At 39.7% G+C, this 15,308-nt stretch overlaps 1 protein-coding gene across 2 annotated transcripts in view; it reads left to right on the top strand.

Annotated features, from left to right (window-relative positions):
* GMDS (GDP-mannose 4,6-dehydratase) overlaps positions 1-15,308 on the top strand; it is a 412,789-nt gene that overhangs the window by 322,762 nt on the left and 74,719 nt on the right. For both annotated transcript variants that reach the window (XM_048310367.1, XM_048310358.1), the window contains exon 8: positions 6,386-6,504. In XM_048310367.1, the coding sequence (XP_048166324.1) occupies positions 6,386-6,504 (119 nt within the window). The remainder of the gene's footprint in view (positions 1-6,385; positions 6,505-15,308) is intronic.

Below are 15,308 nucleotides of genomic sequence, written 5' to 3'. Positions count from 1 at the left end.
CAGTTTGCCTTCCAAATACAAACTGTGACAGCCCAGTAAGGTTCTTACTTATTGGGTGTGCACCCTTGTTTTTAAGTAGCTGAGCAAGAAGAGTTGTAATTTAGAGGGGAAAAAAGCGTAGCAGTACATTGATTATGCATACTGCCATATTCCTGCTGTCACTGGCTTCTTGGGAGTATCGACATGCCTGGCAGCACATCCCTGTGGTTTCCTTTGGCAAGAGTCTCCCTGCTGTGCTTGCCTTGACCTATAACATTGTCAGAAACAAGTAGTAAAGCAATAGTCATTACTCTAGACTGAGCTCCCATTGTGGCAGGGAGCATGGGATCATGCCCAACACTTTTGTGTGTTGGCTGTCAGGCAGAGGCAGCTCGCAATTTACTCTGATCACAATACTTTTGTGCTGCACTTCAGCTTCATTGGTGTTTTTCAGCCATGTGTGCTTTGCCCCTGTTATGTGCAAAACATGTGTGAGGAGGTTTTTTTCCCCCTTCTGTTGTGTGTTATACATATGTCTCACTGTGTCTTTATATAATTTCCTTATATAACACGCTCTGATGCCTACTGGGTACACCCAGGACACACCTACTCTTTTAACAGTCGCAGAAGTCAATGAGGTGTGGGTGACTCAGCCCTCAGTGCAGCACCTTTTCTTCCTTCCCTGCCCCTCCAAAAGTGAGTAAATAGATAAACTGGGAGTCAGTTTGGGTTCAGATCTCTGAGTCAATGTCCCGTCTCACTTTTCAAAGGCACGAACATCAGTTGTGGTCAGTTCTGTAGCAGCTTGAGAAACCACAGCCAGTCAGCTGGGTTGTGTCAGGAGGAGCTGGGTGATGGCATCTGGAACTGCTTCGCATCCCAGGCAGGCAGGAAGTGCGTGGGCATGACATCTCCACACATCGCTCAGCACGAGAGATGCCAAGCAGCCTCTTTCCATGCCAGTGCCGTGGAGTTGGGACAATGCAGAGAGGGAGGTGGTACAATAGTCTTGTCTTTTGTGGCACAGTCCCTCATGATGCACACAGGAACAGCAGTCATGCCAAGCCTTTGTGCTTGCCATATGGGGAGAAGGCTCTCCTTTGCTCCCACATCCCTGTAAAGGCTCATCATCTTTGGCCCAAAATGCTCAATTCTCCTTCCAGTGGTGACCCCAGCAGGATAGCTATGTTTGGGATCTCCAGAGTACCATATCCAACCCACTGAATGCTTCTGCCCACTTCTAGACAATAGAGTATGGAATACCGTAAAGACGGAATTTCTATAAATGGTGATTATGTACTGTTGGGTCTCTCCAGGTGGTGATGTTTTCTGACTTAGTCAGAAATTGCTCCCTGATTGTTGACAGCCTTGAGGTAACCCATTCCTTCCGCAGCGATAAGTAAGTAGAGCAAGACATTCACCAGTCTCTGCTTCTTTGCCTCCAAAACTCACAGACAATGCACCATGCATCAGGCTGCAACTATCTGTTCCATCTCCTAAAGTAAACATTACTGATTTGGTTTGATTTTTTTCCTCCATGTGTGGCAAATACAATGAAGTCAGAATTTCTCTGCATAACACATAGAAATACATATGAAAGTGGGTTTTTTTGACAGTATAGGGCTTGGAAAAAACTACTCTGTAGCAGTGCAGGGCAATAGTAACCAGTACCAACAGGAGCACTTCCTATTTATCCCATTGGGGGACCTGTTTAGTTATATCTGGTTTGGGTCTTGAATTGGATGAGACATATGAAATGGCTTTACTTATTCTTTTGAAAAAATTGTCTTTTATTTCTAGAGCAGAAATCATCAGCTGTACTTTAAAATCTTAAGAAGTTGGACTTATTTTTGCTCTTGAATAGGAAGATACCTGATTATGAGCCCATTTTAACAATACACAGTGCTAGAGCAGACTGTGAAACAAAAGTCTCAAATTTATAGAGTTAAACATAACCTCAACTACCGGGTCTTTGTTATCCATGGATGACAGCCCAGTTAATAAATGTTTTCTTACTGGGGTGCTAGACTGGAAGTTAATGGTGAAACACATCTACAACATACTCTAGATTCTCGAGACAAGCAGACACATCACAACCATAATGGCAGTGGCATGCACAAAATGTATCTATAGGGGGGTTGTGTTAGTCAAACTTGGGGTTTCCCACTCACTAGCCCAAGTGTAAACACCATGTAAGCAAAGAAATTTGGGCAGGGAGAAGACTGTTCATGTTTTGGATATGTTGCTTGAAAATGGTGCTTACTACTGGCAGGGGTTTATATAGAGGAAAGGGTAGAGGGGAAAGATGAAAGAGGAAAGATTTTGGCAGAGGCTGGAGTTCAGGCATGCAGAACAGATATCCTAGTCCACATAATCATAAAAGTGTGTCTGCTTGCTAGACTAGCTGTGTATCTCCTGTTAGGTTTCTGTCTTTAAAAGTAAATGACATAGAAGTGCCTTTAGACTTTGTGGCTCGCTAGACCAGAGCCAAAAAGAGTTCAAATATGAAAAATATGTTTTGTCACTTTTGCCATTAAGGGAGCAGTCTTATTCTAAGACAGTCGAAGCCTGAATTGTTTCCATGGTAGTTTTCTCCTCCTTTTCAACATCTGCCCATATTTTGTTACCTGGACTGAGCAAAAAATTCAGGAAATGCTGGCAGAACTGAACACAAGTAATTTCTTTACTTGCTGTCAGCCTGTCCATAAAAGCCTTTACAAAGAAATACAGGAAAATCCACAATTCTCAGTTCCTGCACCAGAAAAATTCCTAAAATATATGACCTTGCAACGGTTAAAAGATAGCCAAGAGCCAAAGCTGGGCAATGTTTTTATCCCAGTTCAGCCATGTCATGGGTCATGTGGTTCAGCATGTGAACAGGAAGGTGAGAATGGGTGAACTTTTGCCTCAGTTGTGCAGTCCATCAGAGAATAAATGGAGCAAATCACTCTGCAGCTGGATCAGGAGGTGAACGGCTGAATACCTCTCACACAGGGGCCTTTGTGTTCTGGACATGATCTAGCATTATGATGGGACGCACTAGTCTGAGGCTTTGTAGCAATTACTAACCCATTATCACGCTAGAACATGAGATCATTTATCTTCTAATTCAGAGTGTCACCTGTTCTTCATTTGCCAGTCAATAACCATTAATTACTTTCAGTGGAAATTTAAACAAAGCTTTTCCCCTCTGTTAAAACCAGTAAGCCATTCAGTAATGACAAATAAACCTGGAGCTGTATCACCCCTTTTCCTCTTGTTCTCAGCCTGGAGTCTGGTACGATATGAATTCTTAAAGGAAATGCCTAGAAATTCATAGGTCAAGGACCTTTATTAGTCCGATGTGAGGAGAATCACATTCCTGGCGCTTGGTGTAGGGAAAGGATATAGCTACTGCCTGTACATGGATGTCTTATTGGTTGTCATGGGCTGTACTAGAGGAAATGTAGTTTTGACTATGGAACTCATTCAAAGTTTTTTCTCTCTTATGGCTCACCTCGGCATTTTGTTACACACTGTTCATGCAGACCCATTCAAAGCAACAGCATTTGGTCTCCTTCCTCAAAGCAAAACAGAGCTATCACTTACTTTGTAATTTGTAGCATGTTAATTTTTTTCATACCTGATTGGATTGAGGTAACTGTAAGTGCCAATAATTCTGAATGCCAGAAAAAATAAAAGAACCCACTGTGATAGATTCTCAAGTAACCATTAATCTAAACATTCTTTCCTGGTAGGGTTTGAAGCAAAAATTGCTCTTAGCAACTCTATCTGCATTGCTTGATCATTTCTAAGTTGATCCTGTTGAAATTTACTGCATTTTAAGTCTCATTGCTAAGGCAGTGATTGCTTGCTTTTTGAAATGGTAGACAAGAGCTGATACATCCAAATGCTCTTTGGGCCCACTGTCAAAGGCTGGGTTTTTGTTAGTGTTTTGCAGCTGTCTCCTTCAATGTAGGTATAAAGTAAAGCAAAACTTTCAACTCTATTTCATATTAATACAAAAAGTAATGTGTAAATATTCTAAATACTCACTGGATTGTTGAATGTCTTGGCATAAGTGCCTGCACTATATCTATGTCAAAGGAATTACAATACTGAGGTGTTTAAAAGTGGAGGGGTGGCAAAAAATTGGTGGAAGTCTGATCCTGCTTCTGCTTAGACATATTAATATTACTTTACCAAAGGTCAAATAGCACATGCTTATGCTAATATTGTGTATTCGGTCAACCAATGTAGCATTTCTGGGAAAGGGGTGATTTTTACCAATAAATGAGGTTTTGTCGTTGCATCTGTCTCCAATGTAACTGACACTACAGTGTCAAGGCAAGAAAAGGAGTTCATTATGTACAGCAAACATCCACTAAAGTCAGGAGGAGAATCACTGCCCCTGATTGACTGATTGTCTAATGTTGGAAATCCTTATTTGCTCAAATAGTGGCCTCTCATATGAGGAAGCATGTTGTTTTCAGCTGGGCTGCTTGAGGAAACCTGAAGGTCTGTGAAATCGGGGACTAGGCTGGGAGAACAAAAAATGTCAACCGCTTATTTTGGATATTCCTGTTACCTTTCTATGCAGCTGCTACTACTGTGAGTCTTGCAAGCTTGTCCAGTCATGAAGAAACAGGAGTTAGTGATTAACGGTGACCTCTCAAATCAGCAGGGAAACCCCAGTGTTCCAAAAAAGCTCATATGAGAGATACAAGTTAAGACATCTCCTCCCCACAAGATGAGTTTCATCAGGCAGTTGGGTATTTCTGCGTCATTGGCTAGGATGTTCAATCCTGGAAAGGAAAAATAAAGTTGCTGCCATTGTCCTGCCCAGCAGGTCATCTCCCTAAAGCACAATTCATAATTTATGTCAAGGACTTACACTGCAGTTGCCCAAAACCCAGCCCTCCATGCACACTCAAGAAGTAAAAAGGTTCAAAAAGAACATGTTAATAAAATTTTGTCAAAACTTTGGAAGATGCATAAAATAATAAAGAAAAATGGCTCGCAAATAGAACCATTTAAGTTGAATGTATTGCCTTTCTATGCAGGACACTGATTTATTGAAAATAGAGAGGAAAAATTGAATATTTCAGGTGGTATTTACCAAGAGAAACTGAGCTATCCCAAAGCTTTTATTAATCTGATTTGCAGAATATCCACTACCATCAAGGGACCTACTAAAGTTGTTTTCTTTAAAGCTGATGTGAAGAGGTCAATGCAAATAGCATCGTGGAGTACAATGTGAGAGGATGACAGTACTTTTTACCATATGGAGAGAGAGTTGAACTATTTTGTTTCCCTTTTCTGGTTATTTATTAAATGAGGATCATGCCATACAGGTATTCCCTTTTCCTCTCCAAAGGAAATGAAGCATTTGCATCAACTTGATTGATCTAAAGTAATAATTATTCTGTCCACCTACAGCTCCTATGCAGTCAAACAGTCCAGTCACTAGAGCAGTGCCTTGCATGTCAGAAAATTGAAACATACCTGCAGTGATATCTCAGACATGTCTTGGAGTACCTCTTTTCCATCTGCTTTCCGGCTTTCATGCTGACTTATCTGGCCAACCCTCTGAGATGGCGCCTACCCATCATTACTTGTTTGTGGGAGAGGACTCTGCAAAAGACATTGCTGTGGGAATTAAAAGCTGCTGCCATGAAATGCAAATATGTTGACAATCTGATGAAGTTTTGCTTCAAAAGATACTGCGAAACTCTTGCTGCACGGACAGTCCTCTGAAAGTGATGTTAATGGTTGTCTCGCTTTTCCACCAGTGTTTTCTCTACTCCTGTGTCAAAAGAAAAAGTTTCTTCTACAGTGCTTTAATATATAACATTCAGCACATATTCAGCAGGGAAACTGGATTAACTTGGTTAAATACCTTTTTAAATACTTACTCTTAATTAAAATCTCAGGCAAAACAATTGTGACAGAAGAAACAGCCAAAAGGATCCATATTTTCATGCTTCAGTATGTTTGACATCATTCTGTAGCAGACAGGCAACAGCACTCTGGACTGAAACATGACAAAATTTTGCTCTTTTCCCCATATCGATGTCAATTCATGCAGTGCTTTAAACAAGTGAATCCATGCTCTTGAGCACTAAACCAAGTCTCAGTGTTCAAAAGTAAACATATTAAAGTCTCCCCTGCAGAAACTCCTGCTGTGAAACAAATTGAAAATCAAATACAGCATTGTTTTCTGTAATAAGAAATAATTGAACTCTTTTCAGAGTTGCATTGAACTGGTTAATAGCCACTGTGTAAAGAAAGTGCTAATTTCTCTGGCTTGGGGTATGTGTGTGTACGCGTAGTTATTTCCAAATCAAAAAATGCTGTAATACAATATCAGGTACCAAAGAGGCCACTTACATGTGCACTGAATCTGACTTTGTTTATCTTTCTGCAGGCCATGTGGTTGATGTTGCAAACAGATGAGCCTGAGGACTTTGTCATAGCCACTGGGGAGGTCCACAGTGTCCGTGAATTTGTGGAGAAGTCATTTAAGCACATTGGGAAAACCATTGTGTAAGTATGAGGATGAGAGAGCAGCCATGGGTTGAACATTTCTAGCCTCTCGCATTTGGTGTCACAAAACAGAGTATTGTTTGTCTACATTCTTCTTTTTTTCCTACCTTCACTTTCTACATGTAGCATGTGAGACCTTCCAGGCATGAATGACTGCCACAGCAGATACATTTAGCGTTGCCCTCTAGACCATAAGTTAAAAATGTAGATGGGTTAGTCTTAATTTTCTAATCAAAATCTTCATTCTCTGTTCTCCCGTTTACTCCCTGTCTTGGGGCAGAGAAACACCTTCAAAGATGTTAGTATCAGGGTGCTGATATCACCTTCCTGCAAGAGGGGCTTTTCTGTCCAATATTTTGTGCCCCAGATCCCTATGGTCCTGCTCCCATCTTCTGCGGTCTGGAGGTGACACCTACCAACCCTGTTCTTTCCAGGTGACAGACCATCAGCCACACTACAAGGCTTATGTATCAAAGCCCTCTACATTCCTATTAGCTCTCCTCCTACTAAGCCATAGAAATGTTGAGCAGTGGGTGCAGAATGTTTACAAGGCATATTCCACATAGTTTGATTGAAAATACAAAATTCCTTCTCAAGGCCATATAATAAAATCAGGATGGCTTGGTGAGCGCTTTCTGTAATTTATATTTTTATTGTTTATTATTTTTTCAATTTCCCTCCTTCTGTATCTTCTCTGGGCCCCATGCATCAACATACCAATCTCAGCTGGAAAAGGGAGAGGAAAGCCACAGGCTCTTCCATGACGCTAGCGCCAGGGCTGTTCCTCAGGCCATCAAAGTCACTTGTGCAGCTGGTGAACTTTTGACAGGGCCAATAAGTTTTACTTGGGAACAAAAACTTGACAAATTCAATAAATATGCAGAAGTGCACAGATATATACAATATTATTTGAACAGCCAGTGGGTGGCTGGGGAGCTAATAACATTTTCTCCTCAATGAGTTTTTAGTCTGGTTTCAATTTTTGGCATCAACTTCCAGAAAAAAATTCTGATGAGGGAGAGAGAGACCGTATAAATAGTATTTCTAACCCAAAAGCTCAGTTTGGGGAATAAGTTTCTCTCCATATTTTTAGCATTTCTTTATTACAAGATGTCCCTGTGATAACACATTGTCCCATATACCGTAACAGTAGTGAGTTTTGGGAGGCTTAAGGGGAGATAGTAGGAGCTCTAGTAATTTCTTTGTCTTTCTTAATTTTTCTCCTCTTTTTGTACTTTCATTTCTTGTGTTTATCAGCTAATTCTCCCTAGTAAGAATGGATAGGAAAATGCTGTAGATTAAATTGCTCCGTATAAGTAAAAATTCTGATGATTTTGAGAACTACTTTGTCCCTGTCTAATATTGTTTGCCAAAGCAGCAATGGTTGCTTTGATGAGGCAGTGTTGGTGAAAAACTTTGTCGTTTTTTAAATTTTGATTACTAACAATTAGAGACTGATATGTAAAGGTCAGTACCTAGCTGGATATCTTTATTTGCAGATGTTCCCCACATCACAGTCTCTTTTGATGTCACTAAATTTATCCATCAGTTTAAAACTGAACTCCCTACTTTGGTGTTGGTCTAAGAAGTCTCAGCATTTCTGAAGAGTGACAAATCAGGGTGCGTTTTTCAGAAAGCAAATTAAGCCCTCAAGAAAACCTGAAGGAAATAACAAGTCCAGAAATAAAAGTGAAAGTACTTTTATGAATAGCTTGTTATAGAAGGGATATTAAAGGATTACTTTAAATTTAGTTGTTCCTAATGCTCATAATTTTGTGTCCTGTTAGTTTAATTTGTGCTGACATATGGATCCATATGGTGGACTGTGTATCATTTATCTTGATGCTTTATGCAGTCAGTATTTGGATTGAATCAATGAGTCACAAGTTACTCTCTCAGAAAAACTTCACGGTATAACTCCAAACGATAAGGTAGAGCAGGTACTTTGTGTGTACAAAGGCATAGTTGCCTTTTTTAACTACTAATCAATAAAAATAATTTTTAAAAATTGTATAAGAACTCACATGATACCTAGTGACATGGATTTTTAGGAACATAAATTGCTTTAGAATTGGTGGCTTGGGTTTCTAGTCCCCCTGGTTCTTCCGAAATATTTCTTTCCTGTGAATAAATTTTTAATTCCTTAAGCCATTTACAAGTGATATATAAATAACTATACATATGGGGACTGAGTTGACATTTTAAGTGCTAACGATAATTTTGTTGCTGATCATTTTGACAATGGCGTAACTCTGAACATTTTGCATGCAGGCTGTTCAGATAAGCCAACCATTCTTTCCCCCTGCTCCCAAGGTGAGAATAACATTACAGCATACCCACTACTCATCCTGTAGCCATTGCTCATCTTTCAAATTGCACTAGCTGTAAAATATTTCTCAGGATTTGGGAAGTTTTGTTAAGAACCTCCATAACTTTTCCAGGTGTCAGCCTGACCCATGCTTTTGCAGCACACACACACTCTCCTTAGCCAGCCGTCTGGTAACCTCTGGCTTTCCTTGAAAGCCCCAATGACTTTCTACTCCCACCTCCTCCAGTCTGAATATATCTTCTTCAAGGAGTAGCCTGGCAGAAAAATCCTCCCTTTTATCATTGTGAGACCCCACTGGTGAGTCCCGTTGATCTGTTACTTTACAGTTTATGAGGCACCTCAGAACTGGTGCACCAGAGTGCAGTTGCTAAACAAGTTCTCACAAGGATGGCTGCTTTCTTCCTATTACTGTTCCTCAAAGTTTGGTTGAGTTATCTGATGTTTCTGGGGGGTTTTTGCAGGATTGCAGGTATTATGAAATTTTTCAACCTCAAAAAGTTATCTGGGAGATTTCCAGCCTTTTCCACTGCTAAAAGGGATGGCACAGCTTCCCGGTGCTGCTGTACAATGTGCCTTTCAAAATTGGTGAAATGGTGGAGTAAATGTCTAGGATAGATGTCATGGCAAACAGAAGTTGGCAGAGCTCATACCACATCTGAGAACACTGGGCACATGTGCAGGGGCTCTTAACCATCCCCACTTTGGGCTTTGTCAGAAAAAGTTGCAAATGTAAAATCTTAGCTGTCACATCATGATATTGCAGTAGAGAACAGGAAGAAGAGCAATCCTGGCTGCCTCATCAACCAACTCAAAATATTAATTTTATTTTTTTAGGTTTTTTTGTCTTCCTCACAATTCACATTAACTTGTACAGCTGAAAATCCAGGACAGCCTAAAAAGTCTTTCCAAGAACATAACATAATATTTTGTCCTAACCAGTCATTAGCACATGTCAGGACTATGTCTTCTAGCCAAAATAAGAGAGAGAGAAATTTTACTACATTTTTGTAACTAATGAAATGTACAGCTGCAATGAGACTGATTCTCTCTCTGAAATGGACTGTAAAGTGTTCATAGAAATTTATCTACCTTGTGTGGCTTTTTTCCTCTTACATTTCTTTTTCAAGGGACAAATTTCAAATTATATTTATATAGTCCTCTGAATCATTCAAATTCAGTCCTTTGTACTAACAGGAAAGCCTCAGAGCTACAAATATTTTTCCCCTGTAAGGATTACATTTTTTTCTTTTACTTTCCCTTCTACTTATTACTAATTAAGTAGTACTTGGGGGAAACACTTCCCGCCTATAATTTGAACTACAGCAGGGTAAACGAAACAGGCAAACGCTTGTCTTGACTAATTTTCTGCCATTAATCTTATTAAATTAGAACAGGATTGCAAAGATAGCCTGAAACCACTACAGCACTCAGAGTTCTTTGCAGACTGCTACAAAGAATGCTGTCTGCAAATGTGGAAACTAAAAAAAAAAAAAAAAAAAAAAAAATAGAAAAGAAAAAAAAAACCTGTTCAAGCTGCAGAAAGATTTATTGTGGCTTTTATTAATATAAAAATGCATGCACATTTGTTACAGAAATATTCATTGCTTCCAGGATTAGAAGTAATTCAGAAAAAATGAATATTTTACTTTAGTCATTTGGTTCTACATACAAATTTTATCTTAACTAACATGCTAGCTGGTCTTATAAAAGATCAGCCTAAACCAGAGAAGTTTGCAGATAATCTATAAGGTCTTCTGAGGTGAATTACTGTGGCCTCTTCAGTGACAGGGAAGGTTGAACTGAGATTGAACTGAGGGAGAAGAGTTTTTCTGGTTTGTTTGTTGGGGTTTTTTTGTTTGTTTGTTTTTTTCTTTCTATCTTAAAATGGAAGGCTGAGTTACAGAAACACATGAGCTTTGAAGGATTGCTGTAGGAATGGAAAGCATGTGGGGACATGGAGGAGGAGACATCAGTAGTCATCAGCTAAACAGCTGCTATTTCCAGATCTGGCTTTTGCCCACCAAAAATTGCTGGCTGGCCAGAGATATGTGTTGTATTTAAATGAGAAAAGAAAATGAGAAGATGAAGAGGAAGGGAACAGAATCTCATACAGCAACTGGAGGCATTTTGAAGAGAGGTAGTTGAAAGGAGCCCAGCCATGTCAGTGGCCTGGGTGAACCCACACAAGCGATCCTCACTTAGGACTCCATCAGTTTTATCACCATTCTCAAAAATCACCATTCTCAAAATAGAGTATATATTTTAGAGGCATTTAACCCACCTCAACTGGAGAATTAATTCTTTCAGCTGAGCTGGCTTTCATTACTTTCTTATTGGTACAAGGTTTTATCTGCAGGCAGACCCAATAACTGTTTCAGAATTGAAATTAAGGCTTGAAGACTATAATAATCTAATTATCTGATTGCATACATAAGAGGTATGAGAGTTTCTCCTATAGAACAACTGGGTTAGAATGAAATATGGTGTTTCATGGGAAATTCCATATTTTGAACCCCTGAAATTAAATTAAAATATTTTTCACAATTGCAATTTGGAAAAATACCTGATTTCAGGCCAGCTGGACTTCTTTTGTTTTTTCCTAACCTCCACTTAAAGAAAGAATAAATTATGTAGAATTTGTTAAGCCACTCTGAAAGAAAAGAAAATCCATTCTGAAAATGTAAAAGCCTCTCTTTTAGGTATTATTAATATAATTATGTATCAGGTGATACTAATGGAACTTCCCCGAAACTGAAACTTTTCTTTCCATAATGCTTTGATTTTCATAGGAACATTAGTATTCTTTGAAGAAATATTTTCTTCCCAGCACCAACTTTCACAAATTGGAGCAAAGGGATAGATCTTCAAAAGCTTTCCAAGGAACTGCAAAGAAGAAGGAAAAAAAATAAACAAAAAATAGGGAGACTAGCAAGTATTCTTTTTATTGTCTTGTAATACGGAGTCACAATTAAATTTTTTAAATCTGAGCTTGACAATGCTTCGACTATTTGAGTAGTGACAAAAAAAACCCACTGTAAACCTGATTCATCAGAGCTTTTGAAAAAAAAATTAATACATTCCTTTATGGTAGCATGTTTTTGATTTAAGCACAAGGTCATGGGTAAGCAATCCCTGTATCTATGATTGCTTTGATGTATCAGAGCTGCTGGCAAGTTTGTGGTTGAGTTGGTGGCAAAGGAGCATATGAAGAGTCGTATTTAAAGTTTCCCTACAAAATATTAGTTGCAAAAGATATTAATGGTCTGTTACATGGTGTCAGTTTTGCTGTTTATAAAGTGCCAGGACAGAATGAAGTGCTTTGGCTTAATTTTGTGTGTAGCAGAAATCAGGCCACAGATCTGAGAAATCTACACAAGCTCTATGTCATATTACCTGTGGAGGAAAAGCAAAATCTTCATACAATTTTATTTTTATTTACTTTATTGTTCATTTTCAAATGTGAAAATATTTTCTATTTGCTTTTATTTCATTATAAAGGTGTACTTGATAGTTTTATTTTTGATAAAGAAGCTGAGCAGCTGTAGCTTCTAGTGGTTTTGAATTGTTTTTTTTAAATGTTTATGGGTTGTGTTTCTATGTAAAGATCGAGCAAGGAAGTGAAATGCATATACTTGTTCAGTTTATCTGTGCTTCTGTGAAAAATTTCATATTTATTTGATTTCTTAACCACCTCAAAAATAAATGTACTTTGACTTGTTTGCTCCTCAATTACAGCCAGACCATTTGGTCCATGGCAGTGCTATTCCCACCCTTCCTCAATTATCCTGGCTCCCCTGTTTCCTTCCCTGCCCAACTCACGCCCTACCAGGTGGGTACCCCAGCTTGTCATCCTCATTAAATCCTCTATACCTGTGGAAGTTTTCATTGCTTGAAGCTTGCTGTCTTACTGAATAGTTATAAGAAATGAAAAATAATTGGAACCTCCAAAGATAAAAAAGCCAAAGGAGCATTCATCAACACTGATAATAAGTATTGTAACAATAGTGATCTCCAGATACGAAATTAGCCTTAAATTAAATGCAGTCCATCCTGCTGTAAACCCAGAGTTTAAAAGCTTCTGATCTGAAGAACTTTACAAGCAAGTAAACTTTCTCATGCATTTGAATCTTAGTTTTATGGAAAATTGTGAGGTCATTGATAGCAATGGAATCCACCAGAGCTGACAACTGACTGTCGTCCTGAGCAATCCCAAAGCTCCCATCTCCAGCAGTGAGGCTCTCGACATGGAAGTGTAGATGCAAAGGGCATCAAACCTGCTCTGTCCGGAGCAGTTCCGTGGTGTCACCCATTCTTCTCCAGGTGCAGAACACGGCTGATGCCATCAGCTGTGACAGCATACACATCCTTTGCTTCAGTAGGAGGGTGAAGCTGCACAATGTGGGGCAGGCAGTGGCCTTGCTGCCGAGGCTCGTTGTCTGCAGGCTCGAGGAGCAGCGTTTTGTGCGCAGCCTGCACTAGGCCAGCAGGTACCTGCGTGGGAGCTCTGGGCTTTGACACCTTCTGGGCTTGGGGACATCCACTCCCCGTCCTCTGTAAATTTAGCCCAGTCCTGATGAGCTAGACTTTCTTCAGCCAGGGGTTCTTTGTGTCTCCCCCAAATTACACAAGGCTGTTTTCTTGCCTAGGTGGGCATCTGCCCTGAGGAGCAGGAAGCTGGGTAGTCTTAGTGGCTGGAGCTGGCTGAAACCACAGCACAACATGAGGGTTCCCCGTGCCCCTTCCACCATGCTTGTGCTTCAGGATAATTTGTCATGACATTTTCCAGTTAACAATTCTGACTGCAATTTGACTATGGTTTTGGTGGATTTTTTTCTCCTGCCTTGTGGTTTGAGGGAGAGGGGAGGGGGAGTTGGTTGGCAAAATGGATGTCTTGGTCCTGGTGTCAGGCTGGCCCCCGCACAGTCCCTTTTCTCAGCGGTATGATGATCCCAGCTGTGAGCATCGAGGTGCCAGGAGTAATTAGAAGTGCAGCTATCAAATGTTACTTTGTTCACAATGAGAAGTACTTTTTTTTTTTTTCCCCCCTCCTTGTGAACTTTTCACATTACTGGGCTGAACAAAATGGGTGGAGATTTCTTCTTAAGCTATTTCTATTGTTATATAACTTTGATAGCGACATTAAGTGAGTCTTTACTGGCTCGGCTGAGCCTTCTGGAGCCTGTTGGGTGTTAAATGGGGTTCTCTGCTCAGTGACTTCCAACAACAACTGACGTCTCCTGATCTAAGCCCTTCCTGTTGTTTTACTGGTGACGGTTAGTTTTCTATTAAGCTCATTTGAGTCCTGCACATTTTTACCCTCTGCCCTTTAAAGGGAGGGTCTAATGTTAGTTTTGGCTTCTGAATGAAAACTTTGCTGTTCAAGCTCACAACAGAGCAATTGCAAAAAAAGAAAGAAAATTTAAATTATAAATCATCTTTAGCATCATGGCATGCCCATTAACAGCTGACTTCACTGTCACTATTATCTGTAGGAAATTATTTCCATGTGAAATGTTCCCAGTATCAAGCATCCTACAGTCTTTGCTAGTCCTTGAAGAATCATGAGTTGTGCTTAAAAATTTGTGAGATTTAAAAACTTGCAATAATGCATATTTGGTATTTCCTTCTGCCTTTCAATGTTTAAACCTGCATGGGTACACAAAGGTCACATTTTCAGACTTTTCTCCTTAGACCTCAGGGCTAGAAACTTGAAAATGAAGGCGAGATTGTCAAAGAATCAAATTCTTCTAGAGCTTGAGGGAGCAGGGGAGCAAGGAGAAATCATATCGGTGACAAAATCCCAAGAGCTGGCAGAAAAATTAGTAAGTGGGAGGCAAGGGATGCTTTTCTTTCCTTGCTGATGACTGAGGCTAAAGAGTGTAAATCACAGTGCTGACTTAATTTATATAGATTTTACTTAAACATTAAAAAAAAAAGCGAGTGGATTTCATCATCACATTTTTAAGCCAAGCTGGTTCAGAGCCCCATGGTATATACTTAAAAGCAAAAGCAAAGAGAGGATAGAATTTCAATCATAACTCTGGATTTTGTATATTCAATGGATGAAGTTTGATGCATCGATGTACGTTCCTACATGTGTCATCTGAAACATTTCTTTTGAGTGGGAGCATTGCCCAGGCCTCCAAGCTTCAGCCTGACCTCCCTGAAGGCAGAGCTGGTCACCCACCAAACCATTCCTCTTCTGCTGCTCCTGAAACCAGGACAGTCTCTAGGTAAATAGTTCACAATGCAACCAGATCACATAAATTACAGCAAATTGCAGGCTGTTCAACACATATGAAACTGATTTGGATGAAGGGAACTGGCTTTCAGCTCACAGGTAGTAAGTAGAGTTTACATGTATGTGGAGTGCCATGTCAAGGTAGGAGCGAAAACCCAAAGAACTGTTTTTGTTTTGTTTTTTTCTAGTTAAGCACAAATTAAATTATGCAGCTTAATGCTATTCGAACAGACC

This window comes from Corvus hawaiiensis, chromosome 1, assembly GCF_020740725.1.
Source record: "Corvus hawaiiensis isolate bCorHaw1 chromosome 1, bCorHaw1.pri.cur, whole genome shotgun sequence".
Classification (NCBI taxonomy): domain Eukaryota; kingdom Metazoa; phylum Chordata; class Aves; order Passeriformes; family Corvidae; genus Corvus; species Corvus hawaiiensis.
Note: the sequence above shows the minus strand (reverse complement) of the source record. Positions and strands in the feature narration are given on the sequence as shown.